This window comes from Anguilla anguilla, chromosome 15 (genome assembly GCF_013347855.1).
Source record: "Anguilla anguilla isolate fAngAng1 chromosome 15, fAngAng1.pri, whole genome shotgun sequence".
Taxonomy (NCBI): domain Eukaryota; kingdom Metazoa; phylum Chordata; class Actinopteri; order Anguilliformes; family Anguillidae; genus Anguilla; species Anguilla anguilla.
The window spans coordinates 10,564,430-10,590,740 of NC_049215.1; the positions used below are offsets into that span (position 1 = coordinate 10,564,430).

General features: G+C 50.1%; 1 protein-coding gene across 2 annotated transcripts in view; it reads left to right on the top strand.

The window, feature by feature from the left end:
• The window catches only part of LOC118214263 (activin receptor type-2A), a 58,815-nt gene that overhangs the window by 16,042 nt on the left and 16,462 nt on the right, over positions 1 to 26,311 (top strand). For both annotated transcript variants that reach the window (XM_035394085.1, XM_035394086.1), the window contains exons 2-4: positions 14,974 to 15,181; positions 17,263 to 17,372; positions 21,997 to 22,145. In XM_035394085.1, the coding sequence (XP_035249976.1) occupies positions 14,974 to 15,181; positions 17,263 to 17,372; positions 21,997 to 22,145 (467 nt within the window). The remainder of the gene's footprint in view (positions 1 to 14,973; positions 15,182 to 17,262; positions 17,373 to 21,996; positions 22,146 to 26,311) is intronic.

Consider the following 26,311-nt stretch of genomic DNA (forward strand, 5'->3'; position numbering starts at 1 on the left):
CTCCGCTGTCGCACTTTAACAGGTTCGCCTAAACGGTGTCATGTACCCCGTGCGCATAATCACCGCTCCTCCACTCGCGGGATGACGTCTTTGTTTCCGAGCAGAACGCGCCAGAGCTCCCGTGCATTACCCGGCTGTGATGTGAATACCGGGTGGGCATTCCGCACATTTATACATTAAACAAAAAGATGAGAACGACTGAATTGGGCTCGTAGCCAAGCACACCATTTAGTAATATTATGAATAAGCGGGGCGCACCAGGTTGACGGAAAATTTTTAATAACGATGACGCAGACACGTGGCTGGTTGCGACGCACCGTGACGCAGTCGGCGGTTGGCTGTACGTCCACTGGTGCGTCATGTTGGTTCGGCTTTATCCGTCAGTGCTGTGTCGTTTGTTAGCATAGGCATTAGCTTCAGTCAGCACGCTGTGCTGTGCGGTAGCATAGGCATTAGCTTCAGTCAGCACGCTGTGCTGTGCGGTAGCATAGGCATTAGCTTCAGTCAGCACGCTGTGCTGTGCGGTAGCATGGGCATTAGCTTCATCAGTCAGTGCTGTGCTGTACGTTAGCATGGACATTGGCTTCAGTCAGTGTTGTGTTGTGTGTTAGTGTGGGGATTTGCTTCAGTCAGTGTTGTGTTTTGCGTTAGCATGGACATTGGCTTCATCAGTGCTGGGCTGTGTGTTAGCATAGGCATTGGCTTCATCAGTGCTGTGCTGTGTGTTAGCATGGGTATTAGCTTCATCAGTCAGTGCTGTGCTGTGTGTTAGCATGGGTATTAGCTTCATCAGTCACTGCTGTGCTGTGTGTTAGCATGGGCATTGGCTTCAGTCAGTGCTGTGCTGTGTTGTGCGTTAGCATGGGTATTAGCTTCATCAGTCAGTGCTGTGCTGTGCGTTAGCGTGTGCTCCTGCCACACAGCAGAGAGGCTTAATGGGTTTCAGCAGTAGTTTCCCAGTGTCCAGGGGCCTGGTAGTAATGCCCTAACTGTGATTAATGTGCCTTCCAGATGTTATTTTATACCGTACGGAGCCTTCCTGACGCGGGCTGCAGTCTAGACACGCTGGCTGTGCCCCGCTCCCTCTTTCATCCCTGATTAAAACTCGCCGTTGTGCATTTATCATCTTCTCCTTTAAAGTCTCCCAAGACCTGCTCACTTCGTCTATTTTTTAATATATTTTTATATATTTATTTATTGCTTGTTCCCAAGTCACTGTTGCATTTTTTCTCCTGAGCTCTGTAAGGAAGTTAGTTGAGGAGATAGTGGCACTGTCTGTGACTTGCCAGGCTGAAGTGAGTCCATTACTGTACATAAATTGTCACATCGGGGACCTATTAGCCAGAGCAGATGGGTAAAGGCTTGGACTCCCGGGCCTTGTGGTGTCGGATGAAAGTGTGTCCAGGAGAACGTGTCAGGAGTCTGTGCTTTACGGGGACTTTTACACTCAAACACATTCACTTTTGTTTATGGGGACGTTTACACTTGTCAACATATTCACTTTGTTTTATGGGGACTTTTACACTTAGCAACGCATGCACTTCATTTTACAGGGACTTTTACACTTAGCAACACATTCACTTTCTTTTTAAAGTGTTTGCTTTAATTAACTGGTGACTGATGAATTTGAATGGGCTAGTTCATTTGTGGAAAGTAGCGTGTGATCATATTGCTCTTGCACTTGGGGGAAATACTGTTGGATTTTCAGGGATAACTTTTTGATCACCACTAAGATTATTACAGACCTGAGAGAACTGACATTGAAGTGCTCTGTAGTTAAGAGGAACATTAAGGTTTTAATTATTGTGTAGACTTATTTAGCGAGGACAATTTATGCGCTCTCAGTACAGAATATGGCAAGAATGGGTTATTTTCTCTCTTCTTTTTTTAGCTGCTTGGGTCTGAAGCTCTGCTGTGAAATAATATAAGACACCCACTTTAGACAGGCTGTTTTTGGCGACCTCTTAAAACCAACAAAATAGCCACTCCATTGGTAGTGACAGGCCAGGTCACATGGCCTGAACAAAGCAGTTCATTGGCCCTACTAGATGGTGCATAGCATTGAGGTTTAAACACTCATGCGTTTGCCTGGTGTACGTCTGGCCTTCTAGTTTGTGTTACCGAGGTTACCAGAACTCAGTCTGGAGTTCTTGTAGAAGCCTACAGGAGTGTATTCTGAGATGCTGGTCTTCTGAAGGAACTCAGTGGCAGCACAGGAATGCGCTGTGTATGAATGACTCCAGTGTTGTCCTGGTAAAATACCGTAACCACAGCATTTTTGCACACGCAGCGTCTTTGCGCGCACACACACACACACACACACACACACACACACACACACGGGCTACCACGCTTCTCCATCAGCACAGCCGAGCTTGTGCACAGGCACACACTACCGTGCGTTCTGCTCAGTGCACTCTGGGTCGGATAGTTGTGTATGCTCCTTCTTCATTTTCTGGGTATCTGCTGAGTTTAAATATTTACACTACTCTCTGTTTGAACAGAATCCTAACCAGCTAAAATAGGGACATCGTAGAGAATGCATCAACGTATACGTAAACAAAGTTTGCTTTTTAAGGAAACTTTCATGTAGACCTCACTATTTTAACCATAAGTTTCCTACATTTTTTATAGAAAGTGTGACGACGTTTTAACTTTTCCTATTTATGATTGCCAGTGTCTCGCAAGAACAGGTGTAGGAGTCCACGAAGGTACTGTAGTGGGTCTGTGATGGCAATCTCTCCTCTTGGTCAGAATGCGTGAGTAAATAATTGTTGGGGGTTTGCCAAAAAGTTTCTCTTTGTAAATTGATTATGCTGTTTCAATGACGGTTGTGAGTGGGCCACAGCCATTTGCTGTGTTTTAATTAAACTATATAATTTCCTGAATTCACTGTAAGTAGTCGTTTTGTTCAGAGCATTACGGATCAAGCCGCCATGTTGTACAACCACACAGTGCTGCACAGGGAATTGACTAATGGGTGAATAATGGCTTAAGTGTTGGCTGGTTTGATGGTTTTCCAGCAGAGGAGAGGGATTGATCCAAGGACCGTTTGGGCCAGTGGAGGACCAGTGTAGACATACTGGAGGCAGTGTGCGCAGCTGTGCATGAGAGAGGCTCTACCTGTGAGAGAAAGGCTCTACCTGTGAGAGAGTAACGCTCTACTTGTGTGAGAAAGGCTCTACCTGTGCGTGAGAGGCTCTACCTGTGAGAGAAACGCTCTACCTATGAGAGAGAAAGGCTCTACCTGTGAGAGAGAAATGCTCTACCTGTGAGAGAGAAAGGCTCTACCTGTGAGAGAAATGCTCTACCTGTGAGAGAGAAATGCTGTACTTGTGTGAGAAGCGGGCTGTACCTGTGAGAGGAAAAGGGTGCAGCGTGTTTTTCCTGTGAGACTGAAGCTAATACTGGGCGCTGCTGTCCCTCGAAGCGAAGCAGCACCGGAGCGCCACACCGCTGGAATGCCCCCAGCGCGTCTTCCTCCTCCTCTCGGCTGCGGCTGAGCGCGGGTGATGTCAGAGGCAGCTGCGATTACCGAGGCACGCCGCGCCAGCAGACATTTAGCGAGCCCGTGCCTTCAGGCCTAACGTCGGAGTCGACGGGGGCGTGCGGTGTGCCATAAGGGCGTGTGGTGTGCCGCTGCGCCGCGCACACACACAATCAGAGCGGTCATTATTTGAGGCTCCTGGCCGCGCACACACACAATCGGAGCGGTCATTATTTGAGGCTCCTGGCCGCGCACACACACAATCAGAGCGGTCATTATTTGAGGCTTCTGGCCGCGCACACACACAATCAGAGCGGTCATTATTTGAGGCTCCTGGCCGCGCACACACACAATCAGAGCGGTCATTATTTGAGGCTTCTGGCCGCGCACACACACAATCAGAGCGGTCATTATTTGAGGCTTCTGGCCGCGCACACACACAATCAGAGCGGTCGTTATTTGAGGCTCCTGGCCGCGCACACACACAATCAGAGCGGTCATTATTTGAGGCTCCTGGCCGCGCACACACACAATCAGAGCGGTCGTTATTTGAGGCTCCTGGCCGCGCACACACACAATCAGAGCGGTCGTTATTTGAGGCTCCTGGCCGCGCACACACACAATCAGAGCGGTCATTATTTGAGGCTCCTGGCCGCCAGAGACAGGTCCTGGGTGGTTCCAAACCCCACGGCCCAGTCTTTCGGCTTCCTCTTTTTTTTTGACAGGTCCTTTTGGTGCCTTTTTGAAGTCTCTTGTTTAGCGGTGGTGGGGGGGGCGGTCACGCCGCGTATAATAATGAAACGTCCCGCGATGAGACACTGGAGCCGGCTGATGTCATGGGCCTGGAGAGGCGACCGGGTTCACCAGACTGAGGTCTGAGGTCACTGGGGGGAGAAGAAGTGTAAAAAAAAAAAAACGAAACAGGCCGACCACAAAAGGTCGTTTCATTCGCCGGTCAAAATAACCGAACTCGGCGACGGAATCCAGTCTGTTAATCCCCGCTGGCACTCACAGCGGCCTGTCTGTCTGTCTGTCTGTCTGTCTGTCTGCGGTTCAGTTGCGCCACCGATCGACGGGCTCAGAATGAACCGCCTACTGTACTCCCGGCTCCGCCCCGCATTCCGCAAAGCCGCGGCTAATTGGCCCACGCATAGCACGCATTCTCTGCGCACGCTACAGGAAAGGGCTTTTTAACGGCTCATTGCCATGGGCGCGACAGCCTTGGCGGCGGCTGGGGCGACCTGTAAAGGGGGGCAGGGAGGGAGGGCTGTGGCCTGAAGAATGAGATTTCGGAGAGGAGAGGTACAACTCGGGGGTAATTCTTTGCATAATGTGCAGATGACTGATTGTCTGATGAGCCAAATGCATCAGGTCAAATGGGCGGGATTTACAAGCAGCAATGATTAAAATGTACAAAACTGCTGAATGTGCCAACTGGTTTAAAAGCAGCTTATTGTTGTAAGCATGAAGAAAACACTTCTCTTTATTCGTGTTTTGTGAACAAATTTTGTTGTTTTTTCTGTTTTTTGTTAATCGACCATTCTTGACTCACTAAGAAACGTTTGAGTGACCGGGACTGCTGCACAAAGCTGTCCGTGACCTCATCAATCAGGAGAGGATATGATTGGATGTTAATGAACAGGTGGTGCCCTGCCCAGAGAAGCAGGAAGGGGCCGTTGTGTCGGTGGCTGGGAAGCCCTCTCTCTCTAAGCCGCCATATTGGTTTGGCCTACTTTCAGCCTCTGGTTTGATGGTCCCTGTGCTTGACGTTGAGCTGGTTTAGAAAATCACCTCAAGGCCTTGTGCTTGGTCACCTCTGAGTAACAAGGTGATACGACTTAACACGACTGTCACACGACTGTCAGTCACCCTGAGCGAATCACAGTCGATCACCAGTGATCAGCTGGTCAAACGAATCGATATCCAAAATGCCCGTTTGTTTGCTTTCTGCTGGTAGGCAGCGCGATTTCAGAAGTGATTTTGAGCCCCTACTGGATGAAGGGGGAGGTTCTAAGGTGTTGATGTACCGGAACCGTAAACATTTCATCTGATTGTAAAATAGTGGGGGGGGTCAAACATTCACCACCCCTCGTTCTGCCTGTTTTAGGGGACAGAGCATTCTGGAAATGCTGAACGCTGTCTTGAAAGACCTAAGCTGTGAATACAAAAAAAAACTTTATATGAAGCGGTAAATAAACATCAGGTGAAAGCACATTTGCACCTCTTTAGCCCAAGATCACCCGCTGGGGATTTGTGTCTGCAGGGGAAACCGCTTGCTTTCATTTTCCCAGTTGCACCGTTGAGCGATCAGCCACGGTCTGACTGTAACACTGAGCGTTATTGTAGCCTTACAAAGTGGTCACCTGCTGTCTTACACACATAAAGCAGAGCAGAGCATGTCCAAGGTGTGGTGGAACCCTGGCTTTCCCATTTTTCCATCTACATGTCCAACCGTTCACAGGGCCTTTGAAATAATTAGTGATTTGCATTCAATTTGTTGATTGCTTTATTTCACGTAGCAACTTCTTAGTGGCCTTTTTTCTTTTTTTTTTTTACACACTGGAAATGTATAAGTAAATGGAAGTCACAGAACTTCCATAGGAAAGCAAGCAAGCACCATTTAACCAGTAAGAAAACACCACGTCGTAACCCCTCTATCCACAGCTAATTGGTTCCGCCGTAGGAAAAAAATATATTATTATATTAAAAAAGCCATGGTGTAAAAAAATATGAAATGGCCGTAGGTGCCTTGATGAGGTGATTGAAAGCCTGGTGCTCTCTCATTGCTGCAGGCACATTCCTCAAGAAGGACAGACCCCACAGTGATGCCGGGCTCTAAGATGGCAGCCCGTGTTTTATGTGTATATTCCTCTGTCTCAGGCGTCCCTCACTGTCCTCTGGGCGTTTTTTTGCTTCCGCGCACCTCGCCGCCTCCCTGAAGGGGTTAAAGCTGGCTTAACGGAGCAGGTGAAAGGCGCAGAGTGCCGTGTTCAGACGCTCGTGTGTGTCGGTTCTGGGGCGGGCCCAGAAATCGCCCCGTCGCGAGAGAGCCGACGCGGCGGGCCAGGGGAGCGGCGGAGCGGATGACTCACGCGGGCGCTTCCTCAAACGGCTTCCCCTCTCACTCGACGTGGCCCGCCCGCGGCCGGACGAGCGAGGCGGCGGGCCCTCCGTCCCCGGCCCCTCCCGACCCGCGCGGGGTGACGTGTCGCGGACCCGACGCCCTCTGACTCAGGAGGGTATTTTCATCCCGCCGTCTTCGGTTTCCCAGCGTTTTAAAGGCCGGCGCTGTTTTGATGTCAGCGTTGAGGAGGGACATCGGAGCACAGCGGGTCGTCAGCGTGTCGTCAGCGGAACGCGATACGTTTGATGCGGCCGCCCGGGCCCGCGCGCGGCGCTTTCATCCCTCCTGACCCCGGTTTAAGGCCGCCGCGGCCTCCGCAGCTCGGTATCTCGTTCCGCGAGGTCTCTCCTGATTGGCTGCGAGCGGTGCCGGGAGCACGAAGCGCGCGAGCGAGGGATCGAGTGAGGGATCGGCGTCCGATTCGGCTGATCGTTTCTCGCGTGCCGCGAATCACGCACGCCCCTCACCGCGCTGTGCAGAAACAGGAGAGGGCCTGTCGAAAGCGGGAGTTTGTTGGGTGCGAGGGTTAGGGACGGTGGGATTCATGCCTGTTCGTACCCCGGAGAGGCTCGCGGAGACGGAGGAAGTTGGCTTCTTTCCCCCCAGGCGGCTCCTTTGTGCGGATTTGACAGGGAATTCTGGCAGATTCCTCAAATTCCTTAATCCTGATAATGGCTGCTAGTCTTTCTGGGTGCATTTGCCAGGACTAATCCCTGAATTTGATCTCACTGAAGGCAATTAACGATTAAAATTCCAGAAATCCAGCACTCGTAACTACAGACCCCTGAATACCATTGTTTTTAAATGAAGGTTTTTTTGTTCACTCGCGGTTTCCATATAAGCAGATTGTGGTTTCGCAAAAATTTGTTTATTAACCAAAACGGTAACGTAAAAAGCATTCAGAAATCCCGCCCCCTCGGTCCGTATGCTTGCTTCCACAGATAAACGTGCACAGAGGCCTCTGGTCGTGCCGGTCTCCTCCTGTTGTGTAAGCGCAGTGCTGCGCTAACGGGCTACGTCACGGTCTCGTTTGGTCCCCGTGTTTTTGCGTAGCGTCTGTCAGCCGTTCGGCAAGCGGGCCCGCAGAATTAACGGGACGGCCCCCTCGCGACCGCTAGGGCCAGACTCGCCGGAGTCGCCGTGATTGTCCGGATTAACCTCGGCTGCCTCTTCGGCTACCAACCGCCGTCCCCCCCTTCAGTCAGCGAGGGGTATCCTGCTTTCTGCTGGAGCAGCGGTCGAGCTTTGGAATAGGCGCACTGACCTTTTCTCTCCAGGGCTTTCTGGACCCCCGCGGAGCGTTCTGGATCAGTTACCCCGGTCATGTTTAGGTTTGCATCAGACAGTGAGAGATACTGTTAATGTTCATGTTTACAGGAGTAAATAAATTGGACGTTTACATACGGGCCTGTGCTCCAGTTTGACTCCAGTTTTCACACTTTGACAGTCTCTTAGCTTTAGTGAAAGGCGGAATGAAATATTTTCATAGTTATTTCTAGAATCCCACATAGAAAGTGTTACCCGTGCAGTGGAGCACTAAGAAATGGTAAATTGTGCTAAATAACATCTCTTGTTCTGGTTCTATTTTGTGCCCATACAGTTGTTGTGAATGTACACACCTGAAAATGCCTTTTGACTGAAGTGTTTCCACTGAACCCCTGCGATAAGAATTGAAATTTAGCTCGAGGTTGCTTTTGCTCTTTAGCACAAATGAAATATGTGCTGTCGGTGGACAGATAGATTACTTTAGGGTCTTGTACAGATTTACTGGATCTTCTTCCAGTGCATGGGAGTGTTGGATCAAGAGACAGGCATGTGTAGCTCAGAGGTTATTGACCATTTAATAATTAATGAATCATGTAAAAAAAAAGCAACATTATCACCTTTCATGCAGTTTTGCAGCTCAAAGTGCGAACAGTGAAAATAAAAGGAAATAAGAAAACAGAAGTAATAAAATGGGGAAAAAAACATAATTTAGCAAATGGCACCAAAATTGTATGCAATAGAGTTATAGTATAGTGCAGACAGATGTTCAATATTTTCATGAATACCTATAATACCCCTTATTCAGTTATAATGAATAAATTGGAATTCTATCACAGGCTGTCATTAAAAACAAGTAGCCTAAATAAAACATGTATAAATTGCACGGATAAGCAGTTAACTGCAAAATGTATTGGGACAGTCAAACCATCAAATTGGCTGGTTGACTTTTGTTTAACACATATATTGTACTATATTACAACAATGGCATTCAATGAGACAATTCCCTATATTGCAAGTGAGCATAAGTTTTTACTAATTTTATGACAAATTTTACGCAAAGTCAACATTTCGTTATGTACCACTTACATTATATGACTGCATCGAGTCTGTGGCTCAGTGACATCACTAGGCTCGCGATGTGATCCTTTGAGTTGCTCGGCTAAGCTCTTACCGCTGCCTCTTTCAGTCGCTGTGTGCTTGCTGGGGTCTCAGACTTCAGTGTCCTTTGGAACAAGTGAACCGCACGGTCAAATGGGTTTAAATCTGGCGGACTGACTGGACCACGTCAAACACTTCCACCTTCTTGTCTTCCTGATAAGCTCCTTGGTTAAGTTTGCTGAACATTTTGGGTCGTTGTTTTTCTACATGGTAAATGTCCGTTCATTGAGTTTGATTCCATTTCTCTGAGTATTGGTGGACAAAATGTTTCTGCACACAGCTGTCATTCTGTTGCCGGTTGCCACCACCGCTGGTTACATCATCAGTAAAGACCGCTGAACCTGTTCCAGATGCAGCCACACAGGCCCAAGCCATCACACCCACACCACCATGCTTGGCAGATGGAGTAGTATACGGAGGGGCCCGAGCAGTCCCTCTCTCTCTCTCTCTCCCCGCACTTTCACCTTTCCATCACTGTGGTAACGGTTCATCTCTGTCTCATCTGTCAATGAGACTCGTTTCAAAAACGAATCAGGCTCATGGTCTTTGTATTTCTTCCAGCCTCACCTTTCTGTTCTTGTTGCTGATGAGAGATTTACATCTGGAAGAGCAGCCTCTGTGATTTGCTTTTGTTAGTCTCCTGTGCACAGTGTCCTGCAATACGTTCACTCCCATTGTATGGCGATCATAAGCCATTACTCCAGCTGACAATTTAGTTGGTTTAATTAGGCCTACATTTTTTTTCGCAGCTCTTGTAATCACCCTGTCATCTCTTTCTGATGTGTTCCACAGTCGGCCTGGTCGCTGGCGATTTCCGAGTCTTCCAGCAGTTAGCTTCTTCTTTAGGACTTTAGGACTTTCCATACAACACGAGCATTCTGCAACAGCGCTAATTGATTTTTTCTTTTGATGATATTATACGTGCGCAGTTCTGTATCTGTATTTAAGTGTCTCGATCCGGAGAGTTTTGAGGGGAAGGAAGGGTACACATTTCATCACTTCCTGTGGTCATGACTGCGGGATTGGACGCCAGCCATGTTTTTATTTCTGTAAACGGCTCTGCTAACCGCTAAACCCAGCTCAGATTGGGTTGGGCTTTTACCCGTGTGGTGCATTCGGCTCTGCTCTCCCAACCAATCAGATCTTGAGCTTTCAGAATCTGATCTTTCCTCCAGGATAGCAACCCGAATGGAACGTTTAGCTTTTGCCATTGAAAAATGGAAGTTTGGACTCGTGTCCCTTGTGTTCAGCGGACGTCCCGCTGGACCACTATGCTGGACGGCTGTACTGCTACCAAAGGTTAAAGGTCAGGGTGATTACGCCCCAGCTTTACCTTTCATGAAGCCGTTTCTAAATTATTCATGCCGAGATTTTATTTTCTTGCTCCGCTGTTATTCTTCTCTGTTAAAAGCACTTACTGAGGGAGTTGTTTATCATGTATTGGCTTGGTCTTCTTTTGATGCTGTCAGATTCATTGAATTGCTAGTTATTCTAGGACCCATAGGTCAAACCTCAGACTGCATGCTTTCAGTATTTGAGCTAAGCGCTGCACTTTCAAGATGGATTGAGGTGCTTGTTTCATCGTGAACGTACGGCACATAAGAGGCACCGTCACGTGACCTGTGATGCTCTGCGTGTGGGAGGAGCTTCCTGCCGCGACCCCGCTCCAATGGGGAATGGACTGGAGGTGGACCTCGGTAACATCAGAGATAACCCAGCAAGCACAAAACGTTCTCACAATGTTACAGGGATGTTTCGTCAATGTTGTAACGTTGCCACTACATTGCAGAAACATTGCGAGAACGTTGTGTGTTGGCTGGGAGCTCCGTTACTGTGGGTCGTTGAGACACATATTATATATTGAGGATATTGTGAAGTGTTCAGCAGCTCGGGTGAGAAATGTGTGGTGTGAGCCAATGGGAAGTACATGTTTACAGCCTCCATTTTCACCCAACGTTCTTTCTGAAACCTGTACAGAAACCACTTTGCACTTCACACACATGTAGAGCTCTTCAGTTTGCGCTGGTTATCCCACATCTCACTGTGAGGGGGGGTGACACCACTGAAGTCGCTCGGAAAGGGACTGAACAGTTTCCCGGGCACTGAGCTCAGGCCCAGAACTCTCAGTGAGGAAACCCCGGACGTTGAGCGCGGGGGGCTCGACCCTCTACGCGGCTGACGGGTGCAGCACCTGCGCCGCCCTGACCCCCGCGGGGCAGGTTAGGGTCGCATTCCACGCCAGAACGGAGCCTGCTCGGGAGGAGACCGCGCGGGCTCCGCCGCTGGACCCGTGCCGGGAGTCTCCTGACCCGGCGGCCTTGCCTGGCCTTGTGCCTGGAGAGCGCGCTTCCTGGCCTGACGTGTGTGTGTGTGTGCGTGCGTGCGTGTGTGTGTGTGTGTGTGTGTGTGTGCGCGCGTGTGTAAAAATGCCCTTGAGGTTAACAGAAGGTGCAAGATGAGATGGGACTTGTGAATGGTTATAATGCTGTGTAGCGTCAGAGGACTTGCTTTAAGATGGGACTCGGTCAGAGCGTCAGAGGACTTGCACTAAGATGGTGAATGGTTATAAATGGTTATAACGCCGCATAGCGCCAGTTGCCTGCCTGTCACAGTGCTGCTCACAAAAGGTATGATTTGTGTCTTGGGAGCAGATCCTGTGTGATCAGGCTGTAATTTATTCAGCTCATTAATGTAAGAACCGGGCGCTTGTCCACCAAAGACATGGCCTATAGGCCTCTACTCACATGCACTCAAATCACTAAGTACCCACCGCCTCAGAGATCCCTTTCATCACACAGATGATTCCATAACCGTTCCCCGGGACATCCCATTCACCACACAGATGATTCCATAACTGATCCCTGTGAGATCCCCATTCACCACACAGATGATTCCATAACTGTTCCCCTTGAGACCCCATTCACCACACAGATGATTCCATAACTGTTCCCCTTGAGACCCCATTCACCACACAGATGATTCCATAACTGTTCCTCTTGAGATCCCATTCACCACAAAGATGATCCAATAACTGATCCCTGAGATCCCCATTCACCACACAGATGATTCCATAACTGTTCCCCTTGAGACCCCTTTCACCACACAGATGATTCCATAACTGTTCCCCTTGAGACCCCTTTCACCACACAGATGATTCCATAACTGTTCCCCTTGAGACCCCTTTCACCACACAGATGATTCCATAACTGTTCCCAGTTTTCTTTTGATTTCCCCTTCTGTTCTAATCATTCAAAGTAGCCTTTTCATTTTCCAGTTAGCCGAATCATCCTTTTCTGTGAGCAAATTGTTTTGCACAGTGAGCTCCATAACATTTGATTAATATTGATTTGGCTTTGTACTCAACAATTTTAGACTTGTAATCATATTATTCAAATTTCGATAAAGCGCACATTCCCCGTTTTTATTAAAGACTATTTTTATACACTTTGGTTCCCTCGGTAGTTCTGTTTATGAAGTTTTCTGTGGACAGTAGTCACTGACACATCCAGCACTCCTGAAGAGTGTTTCAGATCTGTCAGATCTGGGGGTTCTTCTTCATAACCGTGAAAATTCTTCGGTCATCAACTGTAGAGGTCTTCCTGGCTTACCAGGCCCTTTGTGATTACTGAGCTCACCAGTACTCGCTTTCTTCTTAATGATGTTCCAAACAGTTTATTTTGGTAAGCCTATAGTTTGGCCCATGTCTCTGACAGTTTTTTTTCTTATTTCTCAGCCTCATGATTGTTTCCTTTACTTTCGTTGGCACAACTCTGGTCCTCATGTTGACAAATGCCAATAACGGACTATAAAGGCAATAGAATCAAAACTATCTGCAGTAAGGAAGCAATTGAGCACACCCGACTGATCAGAAATGCCTGTGAAGCCATTTGTCCCAAACGATAGGATGCCCTGAAATGGGGGTCTATGTATAAATAGTGTATATATGCAAATACCCTCTAATAAATGCTAATAATGTCCTATTTAAACCCATGTGAATTATTTTTTATTACAGATATAAAATTGTGAAGTACAGAGCTAGAAAAACATTATGGATCTCACTGTATATTCCTCTTACCTTATTGTTCTTCAAACAGATGTTTGTACATACTGTGATGAAAACAATAAACAGGCAAATAGCAACACCCTCTGCAGTCTATGTGACAGTACCTACCGTCACATAGTCACCAAAGACCATCTACACACAGTCACATAGTTATAGTACCAAAGACCATCTACATACAGTCACATAGTTATAGTACCAAAGACCATCTACATACAGTCACATAGTTATAGTACCAAAGACCATCTACATACAGTCACATAGTTATAGTACCAAAGACCATCTACATACAGTCACATAGTTATAGTACCAAAGACCATCTACATACAGTCACATAGTTATAGTACCAAAGACGATCTACATACAGTCACATAGTTATAGTACCAAAGACCATCTACATACAGTCACATAGTTATAGTACCAAAGACCATCTACATACAGTCACATAGTTATAGTACCAAAGACCATCTACATACAGTTACATAGTTACCAATGATTCCCCACTTTTAAAAAAGCTGAAATCGCTCCTGTAACATCACTCCCAGTGTCCACAGTATCATCCTGGACCCCATGAAGCCCGACCACTGATAGCTCTCCCTCTCCCTCTCTCTCTGTCTCTCTTTCCCTCTCTCCCTCTCCCTCTCACTTTCTCTCCCCCTGTCTTTCTCTTTCCCTCCCTCTCTCTCTCTCTCTCTCTCTCTCTCTCTCCCCTCCCCCTCCCTTAGCTGGTCGCCAGCGGACAATGACCGACACTGGTACTCCTCACTGCCCAGCTTAATTACAGGCCGCAGTCAGTCATCTGCTTCACCGGAGCATGATGGGAAATATTTTCTATTACTGATTACCGCTGGACCTTGTCCTGTACACACAGAGCTCCAGCATGTGACACAGCCTCACCACGCTGCAGTGGCTTCTGGGACTGGAGCCAGCTGAGGGGTGTGTGTGTGTGTGTGTGTGTGTGTGTGCGTGTGCGTGTGTGTGCGTGTGCGCGAGCCTGCGTGTATTGTGCTACTCTCATATGGCAGCAGCACAGGGTAGAGCGCCGCAGCTACGTTCAGATGAAACGCGGTTTGGACGGCAGAGGGGGAGGGACAAACAGCGCGGGAGGTTGAGCTGGCCTCACATGACCCCGGCGGGGCTGCAGCGGCGTGCGTGTGTCTGCTCTGCCGCGTGTTAGCGGTTCCAGAGCCGCCATGGCTTCTCTTTCCGCCACAGCAGTCAGCGTACTGTCCACCGCTTCTCCCTGCACCGCGCCTTGAGAAATCATATTAGGCTACCTCTGTCTGTGTGTCAGTGTGTCTGTGGACGGGCCTTTTAAACGTAGTTTTCTTACAGCATTGTTTGCATTATTCCCTTATTATTCTTACTACTTGTCATTTCTGTTCTGGTGATCTACAGACACAAAGCGTTTGGGTTCCTGTTTGATTGCTAGCTGCTAATCCTTGAACAGCTGTATCTTTTAGTTTGTGTACGCAGGTTAATTACCTGTTTTCATGTAAACCCCCCCCCCCCGAAAATGCTCTGCCTTTGGTCTGGTCCTGCTAGGTAGTGCAGAGCTCTCACGGTTGGGTGGGTTGTTCAATTTCATTTGGTTCCCAGAAAATAAGGGGGAACTAAATATAAATAGTCCTGCAGTTCATACATGATTCACCCAATATGGATGCAAATACCGTGGAATTAAAGCTGAGTGACTGCATTTGACCTCAAGCTCACTGTTTCATTTCAAATCCAGTGTACTGGAGTACGGAGGCAAAACAAGAAAAAAATGTGTCACTGTCGAAATACTTATGAGCTGCACTGCATATCTGAACAGCACTTAGCTCCCGGAGGTTAGCCTGACTGACCGGAAGTTTCCGTCTTCCCCCCTCTCCCCCACAGGCGCCATTTTGGGCCGGTCGGAGACGCAGGAGTGCATGTACTACAACGCCAGCTGGGAGAAGGACCACACCAACCGCAGCGGGGTGGAGCGCTGCGCGGACGAGAAGGACAAGCGCCGCCACTGCTTCGCCACCTGGAAGAACGTGTCGGGCTCCGTGGAGGTGGTCAAGCAGGGCTGCTGGCTGGACGACATCAACTGCTACGACAGGTACTGGCCACGCCCCCTCGCCCCGTATCCGTAGCAACTGCTACGACAGGTACTGGCCACGCCCCCTCGCCCCGTATCCGTAGCAACTGCTACGACAGGTACTGGCCACGCCCCCTCGCCCCGTATCTGTAGCAACTGCTACGACAGGTACTGGCCACGCCCCCTCGCCCCGTATTCATAGCAACTGCTACGACAGGTACTGGCCACGCCCCCTCGCCCCGTATCCGTAGCAACTGCTACGACAGGTACTGGCCACGCCCCCTCGCCCCGTATCTGTAGCGAGTGCTACAACAAGTAACGGCCTCGCCCTGTTTCCGTAGCGACTGCTACGACAGGTACCGGCCACGCCCCCTCGCCCCGTATCGGTAGCGACTGCTACGACAGGTAACGGCCACGCCCCCCTCAAATCGTATTCACGGCGACTGCTAAGACAGGTAACGGCCACGCCCCCTCGCCCCGTATCCGTAGCAACTGCTACGACAGGTACTGGCCACGCCCCCTCGCCCCGTATCTGTAGCGACTGCTACAACAGGTACTGGCCACGCCCCCTCGCCCCGTATCCGTAGCGACTGCTACGACAGGTAACGGCCACGCCCCCCTCAAATCGTATTCACGGCGACTGCTACGACAGGTAACGGCCACGCCCCCCAGCCTCGTATCCGTAGCGACTGCTACGACAGGTAGCGGGCACGCCCCCTAGAACCGTATTCATAGCGACGGCGGCGACAGGTAACGACCACGCCCCCCTCGCCTTGTATCCCTAGCGACAGGAGTGGCAGGGAACGTCAGCCAGCCCACTAGACCTTGGGTGTCCTGAAATGCGCATTATAAATAATAATGGGGACGGAGTGTGGCACAGTGGGTAAGGAACTGCGCTCGTAACCGAAAGGTCGCAGGTTCGAATCCCGGGTAAGGACACTGCCGTTGTACCCTTGAGCAAGGTACTTAACCTGCGTTGCTTCAGTATATATCCAGCTGTATAAATGGATACAATGTAAAGTGCTATGTAAAAAAGTTGTGTAAGTCGCTCTGGATAAGAGCGTCTGCTAAATGCCTATAATGTAATGTAATGTAATGTAAATAAACTATTATTATTATTATTATTATTGTTATTATTATTATTTCTCTGAACGAGAGAGCCATTATGAACTGCTTGTAATGGCTGAATTAGACAGTACAGCTGGTATTCTCTTCCATTGGTATGAGAATACCAGCCGTCTACACTGATTATAACTCTCGCACTGTGAGAGGAGTTGAATTTAAAAAGCAAGAAGCTACCTTAGCTCACAGAAGGGGGGGGGTGTTTCTGTATGATTATGTGTTTTCATCACTGGATGGGTGGAAGTGTACTGTGTCTATTGATTTATATGAAGAACGTTTTCATTCACAGCACCAGTTCCTCTAATGCTGTGCAATTGAGTTAACTGCACCTTTCTGCACCCAAAGCCAGAGGCTGTTTTTCTTGTTGTGTGAACTGCTGGAATGTAGAAAGAAAGAGGAAATAAAGGAGAGGTGGGGGGTGATTTTCACAAACTTGTCTTCTGGCTGAGCCGCATCATTTTTGCAGGATAAGCTTTCTGAATCGGTTCACGAACCGCCAGAAAAAAACGCTCTGTAATCGAATCCCTTCGGTGACCTGACTCGTTCGCCAAAGTGGCGGCTTTAAAAACAAAACCCTTCCTTGGACCTGCGTTTCCACCGCACGCGAACGCCGCGAGATTAGCCTGAACACCGTCTCCTGTAGCCCGAACACCGTCTCCTGTAGCCCGAACACCGTCTCCTGTAGCCCGAACACCGTCTCCTGTAGCCCGAACACCGTCTCCCGTAGCCCGAACACCGTCTCCTGTAGCCCGAACACCGTCTCCTGTAGCCCGAACACCGTCTCCTGTAGCCCGAACACCGTCTCCTGTAGCCCAGAGTCGCTAGAGAGTAGGGATGAGGAGATGAACGTACTCTCTTGTTTCAGGAAGAGCGTGAGCTCACTGCTTTGATGTGACTGACGCTGTGTGTGTGTGTGTGTGTGTGTGTGTACGTGTGTGTGTGTGTGTGTGTGTGTGTGTGTGTGTGTGTGCCCACTGCAGCGGCGAGTGCGTGGAGAAGAAGGAGGATCCGGACGTGTTCTTCTGCTGCTGCGAAGGGAACAAGTGCAACGAGAAGTTCTTCTACAGCCCCGACACGCAGCTGGTGCAGAGTGAGTACCGCACCTTCAGCCCTGGGGCTGCGGGGGGGTGCCCCGGGGCCGTGTGTGGGAGTGTGGGGGTGCCTCGTCCTGTGTTGTGGGGCTGCGGGTCATAAGTCATTATGTCCCGCACGCGTCCTGTATGGTCCTTTCTCCAATTTTATTTAACACGCTTTGCGTTCTCGTCCAGACGTGTTTCTTGTAACTCAACATCTTAACTTTGCGAGTGACACTCTCTTTTTGGTCAGTGGGACAGTAGTGTTTCTGTTCCTGGGCATTCCCATTTTGGGGCGGGGGGCGGTGGAGGAGGGCACCCCACGGGGGGGGGGGGGGGGGCTGGCGCGTGAGGATCTGATCTGTGTGTGGGGGTGGAGGGGGGTGTGGTATTCCCCTTGTGGCCTTGCTGTGGAGAGCAGGCTTGATGCAGCACAGCAGCCCCCCCGAGCAGGACCTGCTTTTAGGGACCGAGCGCGACCCGTGGCCCTCAGAGCCGCCAGCTCGACCCGGACCCCAGGCCCGTCAGCGTCACGGTCCCGTCATCGCCCGAACGCTCGATTAGGCTTCCCCTAGTCCTCGCCTCAGCCCGTTTCGCAAGCTCTCATATCTCAGTGTCTCCTGCAAGGGGGTGTGTGTGTGTGTGTTGGGGGGGGGGGGGGGGAATTTGGAACAGTTCACGGATCGGTAAATAATTAAATGTCTTGCTGGGGAAAGAGCGGACTTTCTGAGTTTTCGCAATATCTCCCCCGCAGAGACGCGTGCGGGGAGCAGCGCGTTTTCCGCGTCCTCCTTCATCGCGTTTCTCGGCGGGCGTGACGGTTGGAGTGCGTTTGAAAACGAACGTTGGGCTCCGGTCACGCACCGTTTGGGCTGCGGGTTAGATAAGCGCCAGTTCCCTGCCCCTTTCCTGCCCGCGGCCCGTGGGGTTTCTCCGGGCTCTTCCTGTTCCTCGGCCGGCCGTGAGACGCGCCCGCCCCTCCGCCCGTCTCCAGGGGCTCCTCGTCCGAACGCCCGCCGCTCGCTTTCAAGCGCCGCGCGGCGACGGGCTGAATGGTGAATGGGCTGCGTTTGTATAGCGCTTTTATCCAAAGCGCTTTACAACTGATGCCTCTCATTCACCCATTCTCACACACACACACACTCACACACCAACGGTGAAATGCTGCCATGCAAGGTACCGATCAGCTCGTTGGGAGCAGTTAGGGGGTTAGGCGTCTTGCTCGGGGACACTTCGACGACACTTCGGGATCGAACCGGCAACCTTTCCGACTGCCGGACAGCCGCTCTTACCCCCTGAGCTGTGTCGTCCCCCTACTGCGGCCCTGGCGGAGCACGGCGTGCCGAACGTGGCGAGGCGGACAGCGCGACCCAATTACGGAAATTCATGTTACCATGACAATAAAAAAAAGATACGTTGTGTAGCCCCGCCCAGGAAAAGCGGTCAACCCGCGAACCCCCCGCGGTCAGGACCGTGTCCCGGTAGTAGACCCGGCCGGTTCCACACCTGGTTCCGTACCCATCCTTTCGGGATCGGGTGCTGGTGTTCCCGCTCAGCTCAGCGGTCTGGTCTGGTCTGGTTTCCGGGGTAACCGCTGCCTCTGTGTGGCCTGCCACGCTCCGGTGAGGTCACAGAACGTGCCGGCTCTTCAGCTCCAGGTGTCGGAGGAAAGCTCACTTCCTCCAATCACGATCCAGGCCTTTAATTAATTCGAATTGAGGCGTGCGAAATGGGGGCACCAGAGGTGCGCTGGACGCTTAAAAAAAAGCGTTTTTGAACTGGTCGGATGAAATCGCCTGAGAGAAGGCCAATCTCGGCAGAAAACACAAAAGTGATTTTTTTTTTTTTCTCCTCGCTAATCCACGCTCGCCAGCGCGTAGCGGATGTGAGAGAGGCGGCTGAACAGCGGGGGCGGCGAAGTTTTTCGATTGTGTCTGGCGGAGGCGCGGATCGCCGGCGGAGTCACGCTAGCAGGGAGCGGAGGGCGCCGGTCACGCCGGGGTGTTTTCCGGGGGCGTCTGTCGGCGGGAACAGAGTTTTTGGCTGGAGTTTTCGGGGGCGTCCTCTCTCCTCGCGCCCGTCCCGTGTTCTGACAGCCCCCCCCACCCGTCTCCCCACCCCGGTTCGGCGCAGCCATACATCTTGCTGTAATGTAATTAAACTAGCACGCCGCAAAACCCAAAAATAGATGGCATTTTGGGCATTGGTGTTTAAAATTCATGCTCTGCGAAGAGGGAGCGGGCGATCCCTGGAGGAGGGGTGTGCTGGGCAGGATTTGTCCTCTCCCTCTCTGCGAGGTTGAATAGCTTTGCACACATTACCCGCTGCCTCTGGAATGCGGTGGGAGAGGGGAAGTGAGCGGGGCGTTGATGAATTGGGGAAATGTGCTGCCGTTTTAGCCTTCAGCAGAGCTCCACAGCTGCCTGCAGTGGGGGCTGGTGGAGAGCTCTCTGAGTGAGCTACAGGCGGGATGAGTGTGTGATGAGTGTGCTACAGGCGGGATGAGTGTGTTACAGGCGGGATGAGTGTGTTACAGGCGGGATGAGTGTGTTATGAGTGTGCTACAGGCGGGATGAGTGTGTGATGAGTGCGCTACAGGCGGGATGAGTGTGTGATGAGTGTGCTACAGGCAGGATGAGTGTGTGATGAGTGTGCTACAGGCGGGATGAGTGTGTGATGAGTGTGCTACAGGCGGGATGAGTGTGCTACAGGCGGGATGAGTGTGTGATGAGTGCGCTACAGGCGGGATGAGTGTGTGATGAGTGTGCTACAGGCGGTATGAGTGTGCTACAGGCGGGATGAGTGTGTGATGAGTGCGCTACAGGCGGGATGAGTGTGTGATGAGTGCGCTACAGGCGGGATGAGTGTGATGAGTGAGCTACAGGCGGGATGAGTGTGTGATGAGTGTGCTACAGGCGGGATGAGTGTGTGATGAGTGCGCTACAGGCGGGATGAGTGTGTGATGAGTGCGCTACAGGCGGGATGAGTGTGTGATGAGTGTGTTACTGGCGTGATGAGTGTGTTATGAGTGTGCTACAGGCGGGATGAGTGTGTTACAGGCGGGATGAGTGTGTGATGAGTTTGTTACAGGCGGGATGAGTGTGTGATGAGTGTGCTACAGGCGGGATGAGTGTGTGATGAGTGTGCTACAGGCGGGATGAGTGTGCTGCAGGTGAGATGAGTGTGCCTGCGTGTGTGTGTCTGTGTGTGTGTGTGCGTGCTCACACGGGGGTGTGCGTGTGTGCGTGTATCTGTGTGTATGTGTGCATGCGTGCGTGTGTGTGTGTGCGTGCTCACGCGGGGGTGTGCGTGTATGCGTGTATGTGTGTGTATGTGTGCATGCGTGCGTGTGTGTGTGTGTGTGCGTGCTCACGCGGGGGTGTGCGTGTATGTATGTGTGTGTGTGTGTACGTGTGCATGCGTGCGTGTATGTGTGTATGTGTGTGTGTGTGTGCGTGCTCACGTGGGGATGTGTGTGTATGTGTGTGTGTGTGTGTGTGTGTGCGTGCTCACGTGGGGATGTGTGTGTATGCGTGTGTGTGTGTGTGTGTGTGTGCGCGCAGTGTGTGTGTGTATGCGTGTGTGTGTGTGTGTGCGCGCAGTGTGTAATCGGCTGCAGTGTAATGAAAGTGGCTGAGTTCATGTGCTCGGTTACACTCGGCACAGGACATTTGGCAGCTCCCCAAAAATGACAGAAAATATGAGACCTGAAAGTGGATGGCTTAACTGCCCGTTTAGCGGTGCGGTTTGGCCCGGCAGCGGGGGGGTGGGGGGGGGTGGGGGGGGGTGGGGCGAGGAGAGGAGTGTATTTCAGCACAGAAACCCACTCAGCCCACAGACGGTGTTTAGTTGTACTCTGCAGGAACCGGCAGCGTACGGGCACGGATGCTCCTGCCGCAGATGGAATCTGCTCCTGTATCTGCTGCAGCAGCGCTGTGTTGAGTGTGTTAGGCCGTGCTCCGCGCCTGAGGCCGTCTTATGATAAGGGGGGCATTCTGGGGCTGAATGGAAGCTTGTGCGCCCCTCTGAAAATGGCTGTGCTCCCCTCTGCTCTTTTGTCATGTGTTTGCCTCCGTACGGGCATAGAGTGCTATCTGCAAAACACCTGGATTGACCTGATTTCTCCCTCTCTCTCTCCCTCTCACTCTCGCTCTCTTCTCTCCCTCTCTCTCGCTTTTGCTCTCTCTCTCTCTCTCCCTCTCTACCTCTCCCTCCCTCTCGCTCTGTCTTTCGGTCTCGCTCAGTTGTGCGTCATTGATAACTGGAGTAGTAAAGCAAATAAACATGCTCTTCACTCAGATAACACAACTATGACTATACTGTTTAACATATAGTCACGCCATAATAATAATACTCAGATTTATTGTCAGTCAGATTGAAATTCCCTATTGGTCTGAACCCTGTTGGCCTGTGCAGTTGCCAAAGCAGTCATTTGGCGAAGAAAAAGATCAGCAGTATCAACATTAGTCAACAAAGTCCCTCACTGTGGTTCTCTCGCTTTCTCTTTCTCTAAGAGTCCGAAATATGACCAGTGGCTTTTGATTCCTGCTTTTTGTCTTGCTTTCTTTGGCTGTTGGTTAGGAATAGAATGAAGTGTGCTGCTTTGTGATTGGGTGATTTATTTATTTTTTTGTCTCCCAGCAACCTCGAACCCGCCGAAGCCGCCGCTGTTCAGCACGCTGCTGTACTCCCTGGTGCCCATCATGGGCATCGCCGCCGTCTTGCTCTTCTCCTTCTGGATGTACCGCCACCACAAGCTGGCGTACCCGCCCGTCCTGGTGCCCACCCAGGTGAGTGAGTGAGTGAGTGAGTGGGTGAGTGTGCTGTGTGTGTGTCTGTGCTGTGTGTGTGTGTGCGCGCTGTGTGTGTGTGTGTAGCTGTGTACCTGGCTGTTTGTGTGTGTGTGTGTGTGTGTGTGTGCGCGGCTGTGTGTGGCTGTGTGTGTGGTTGTGTGTAACTGTGTCATCTGAACAGGTGTGTCATTTCTGAAAAGGGAACATTAAAATGGCCGTTCAGCAGTTCAGTCCGGGTTCGGTCGATGATTGAACTGTGATGACGGGTCGCCTTCATACAGCTCCTGTCGTGGCTGGGGGAGGGGCGGGGAGGGGTGCACTACGCACCCAGGCACACTTAAAAAGGCGCAAGGAGAACAGCGCCAGAGTGGGATGCACAGAGCCGAGCGCTGTGGGAAAACACTCCATTCACATTCACGGTGAAATCTGCTCTGTTGGCAGACCACACACAGGCATAATGTCGCCCATGCCTCTTTCACATAAAATATAAGTCAGTCGTACGTTGGAGATGTTTACGCTTGCTTGTGTTTATGTGGAGTCAGCATTAATCGAGCGGTTAGCTCATACTGGATGAAGCTGCTACCTGTCTATAAAACAGCCTACATGTTTCAGACTCTTCAGACGAGCAGAGAAACAGTCGTGTGTTTGTGTCTCTGTTCAGCAGGTCTTCCCTTGCCGTGTTCATAATGACAGCTTTTAGTTTACACCGAGCTCTGGAGAAGTAGGTTCATTACATTAATAACTCATCAGTTTTTCTAAAAGAATTTATTAGTGCTTTATCAAAATATTTTTTTCTAATCTGTCCTGAAAATGAAAATATTTTTTTCTAATCTGTCCTTTTTAATAAAGGAAAAGCTTGAGAATGTGTTTTATTTTTTTAAATAAACGATAAACCTGAGAAGCATTTTATTCCTTATCGGGTCAGTTTGGTTCTGCGGTGTTCTGGTGCAGTGTCGAGTCCAGGCAGCTATTTGAGTTTCGAAACTCCACCCTTCTTTGGAGTTCAATGGACCAATTAGCTCATAGTACTTCCCTATGCTATTCTTCTTAATGGCTGGCACACAAGAATGCAATCAGTTTGCAATTTACACACTGTTTAGGCAACAGTGGTTAATACAGAAACACACATTGTAGAATAGCTTATTTCAAAATGCATGCTGAATACAAAAATCTATCACACACCCACACACAATTTTTACAGAATATTCCAGTCAGTGTTTCTTTCACTTTATGGCTATAAAGGTTGGAGTCAAGTGGTACAAAATGAGTATAGTGTGGGTAGAGTACAGTGACCTCTGTACTGCACACAGAGTGGCCCCTCCCCCTCTGATTAAGCCCCGCCCACTTTTCTCCCAGAAACAGGATATCATTTGCAAGATGTAAAGATATTAATTGGAAGCCTCCAGGAAATCGACCGGTCCGATTAATTCAGTCAGGCGTGTCCTCATTGTGTTTAAAACAACGTGAGTGTGGCCTGTTCTGATTGTGGGGCCACACACACATGCACACACACAGTGTTTATATAAGTATGTTTATATGAGGTGTGTTAGCGGGGAGCGGTATGTGGTTTATATGAGGTGTGTTAGCGGTATGTGGTTCATATGAGGTGTGTTAGCGGTATGTGGTTTATATGAGGTGTGTTAGCGGGGAGCGGTATGTGGTTTATATGAGGTGTGTTAGCGGTATGTGGTTTATATGAGGTGTGTTAGCGGTATGTGGTTTATATGAGGTGTGTTAGCGATATGGTTTATATGAGGTGTGTTAGCGGTATGTGGTTTATATGAGGTGTGTTAGCGGTATGTGGTTTATATGAGGTGTGTTAGCGATATGGTTTATATGAGGTGTGTTAGCGGTATGTGGTTTATATGAGGTGTGTTAGTGGTATGTGGTTTATATGAGGTGTGTTAGCGGTATGTGGTTTATATGAGGTGTGTTAGCGGTATGTGGTTTATATGAGGTGTGTTAGCGGTATGTGGTTTATATGAGGTGTGTTAGCGATATGGTTTATATGAGGTGTGTTAGCGGTATGTGGTTCATATGAGGTGTGTTAGTGGTATGTGGTTTATATGAGGTGTGTTAGTGGTATGTGGTTTATATGAGGTGTGTTAGCGGTTTATATGAGGTGTGTTAGCGGTATGTGGTTCATATGAGGTGTGTTAGTGGTATGTGGTTTATATGAGGTGTGTTAGCGGTATGTGGTTTATATGAGGTGTGTTAGCGGTATGTGGTTTATATGAGGTGTGTTAGCGGGGAGCGGTATGTGGTTTATATGAGGTGTGTTAGCGGTATGTGGTTTATATGAGGTGTGTTAGTGGTATGTGGTTTATATGAGGTGTGTTAGCGGTATGTGGTTCATATGAGGTGTGTTAGCGGTATGTGGTTTATATGAGGTGTGTTAGCGGGGAGCGGTATGTGGTTTATATGAGGTGTGTTAGCGGTATGTGGTTTATATGAGGTGTGTTAGCGGTATGTGGTTTATATGAGGTGTGTTAGCGGGGAGCGGTATGTGGTTCATATGAGGTGTGTCAGCGGTATGTGGTTTATATGAGGTGTGTTAGCGGTATGTGGTTTATATGAGGTGTGTTAGTGGTATGTGGTTTATATGAGGTGTGTTAGCGGTATGTGGTTCATATGAGGTGTGTTAGCGGTATGTGGTTTATATGAGGTGTGTTAGCGGTATGTGGTTCATATGAGGTGTGTTAGCGGTATGTGGTTCATATGAGGTGTGTTAGCAGGGAGGAGCGGTTGCAGCACAGTCGGTGCGAAAGCCAGAGGAAGCGTAAACAGATAAATAATGCAGCCGCTCTCCTCCGCTTTTAGCTGCTGGGCTATAAAAGGCAGTTTGGAGGCGGCGTTTAATAAATAATGTATCCGCCTCCAACACAGGAGCTCCTGACCTGCGAGCACACGGCCTTTAGCATCCCCCCCCCCTTTGACTCTTAATTGCCGTGTTGCGTCGGGTTTGTTTACGGCCTCCGTGAAATTATGAAGCTCTGGTTTCTGAGTTTCCGTGCGCGCTGTTTTTCCTTGATTATCAAGTATAGACGAATTCACATTCTCGTACAGAAGTTATTTCAGACCGCCTAATCAAAGGCACTGGACGGCAAGTCCAAAAATAACAATAGGAGCGGAACAGCTGTGGCTGGGTTTTTTTTTTTTTGTCCGCTGGCTGCATTTGAAATGCATTTTAATGCTTTTTTTTCTCCTGCATTTGAAAGTGGTTTTGGTGTTTTCGCTGCGTGTTGTGTACCGTCAGGGCTCTGTGTATGTCTTGAGTGAATACATGTAGCGCCTGCGGATGTTAGCGCTCACGGAACATTTGACGCGTGTGTGCGTTCGCGCGGAAGCCCGGCAGGTGCAGCGGAGCGCGGGCAGTGGGGCCTTCACGCCGAGGTGCGGGGGGTGAGCCCAGGTCAGCCGCCGCTGCCGTTGTCATGGCCACCACCTGCGTTTTTTGTGGCCCGGTGGCTCAGAGCCTGAAAAATGCATCAGCGGCGGCGAGGGGGGGGGGGGGGGGCGGTGTGCAGGGGTGTTTAAATATGCAAGACCGATGCCCCCGTCAGCTGCTCACCGCCAGCGCGAACTTCAGAGGCACCGAGCGGTGCCTGCCTGCACCGGCCGTACGTCCAGTGCGGCTCGGAGAGCAGTGTGTACGTTTAGTCCGACTCAGAGACAGATCAGAGTTCACATGGGGTCGTACGCTAGTGCCTACTGGCTGATGCAAATCAGAGACCGATCAGAGTTCATGCTAGCTCGTACGCTAGTGCCTCTTAAAGCAGTGTGTACATTTAGCCCAAATCAGAGACCGATCAGAGTTCATGCTAGCTCGTACGCTAGTGCCTCTTAAAGCAGTGTGTACGTTTAGCCCAAATCAGAGACCGATCAGAGTTCATGCTAGCTCGTACGCTAGTGCCTCTTAAAGCAGTGTGTACGTTTAGCCCAAATCAGAGACCGATCAGAGTTCATGCTAGCTCGTACGCTAGTGCCTCTTAAAGCAGTGTGTACGTTTAGCCCAAATCAGAGACCGATCACAGTTCATGCTAGCTCGTACGCTAGTGCCTCTTAAAGCAGTGTGTACGTTTAGCCCAAATCAGAGACCGATCAGAGTTCATGCTAGCTCGTACGCTAGTGCCTCTTAAAGCAGTGTGTACGTTTAGCCCAAA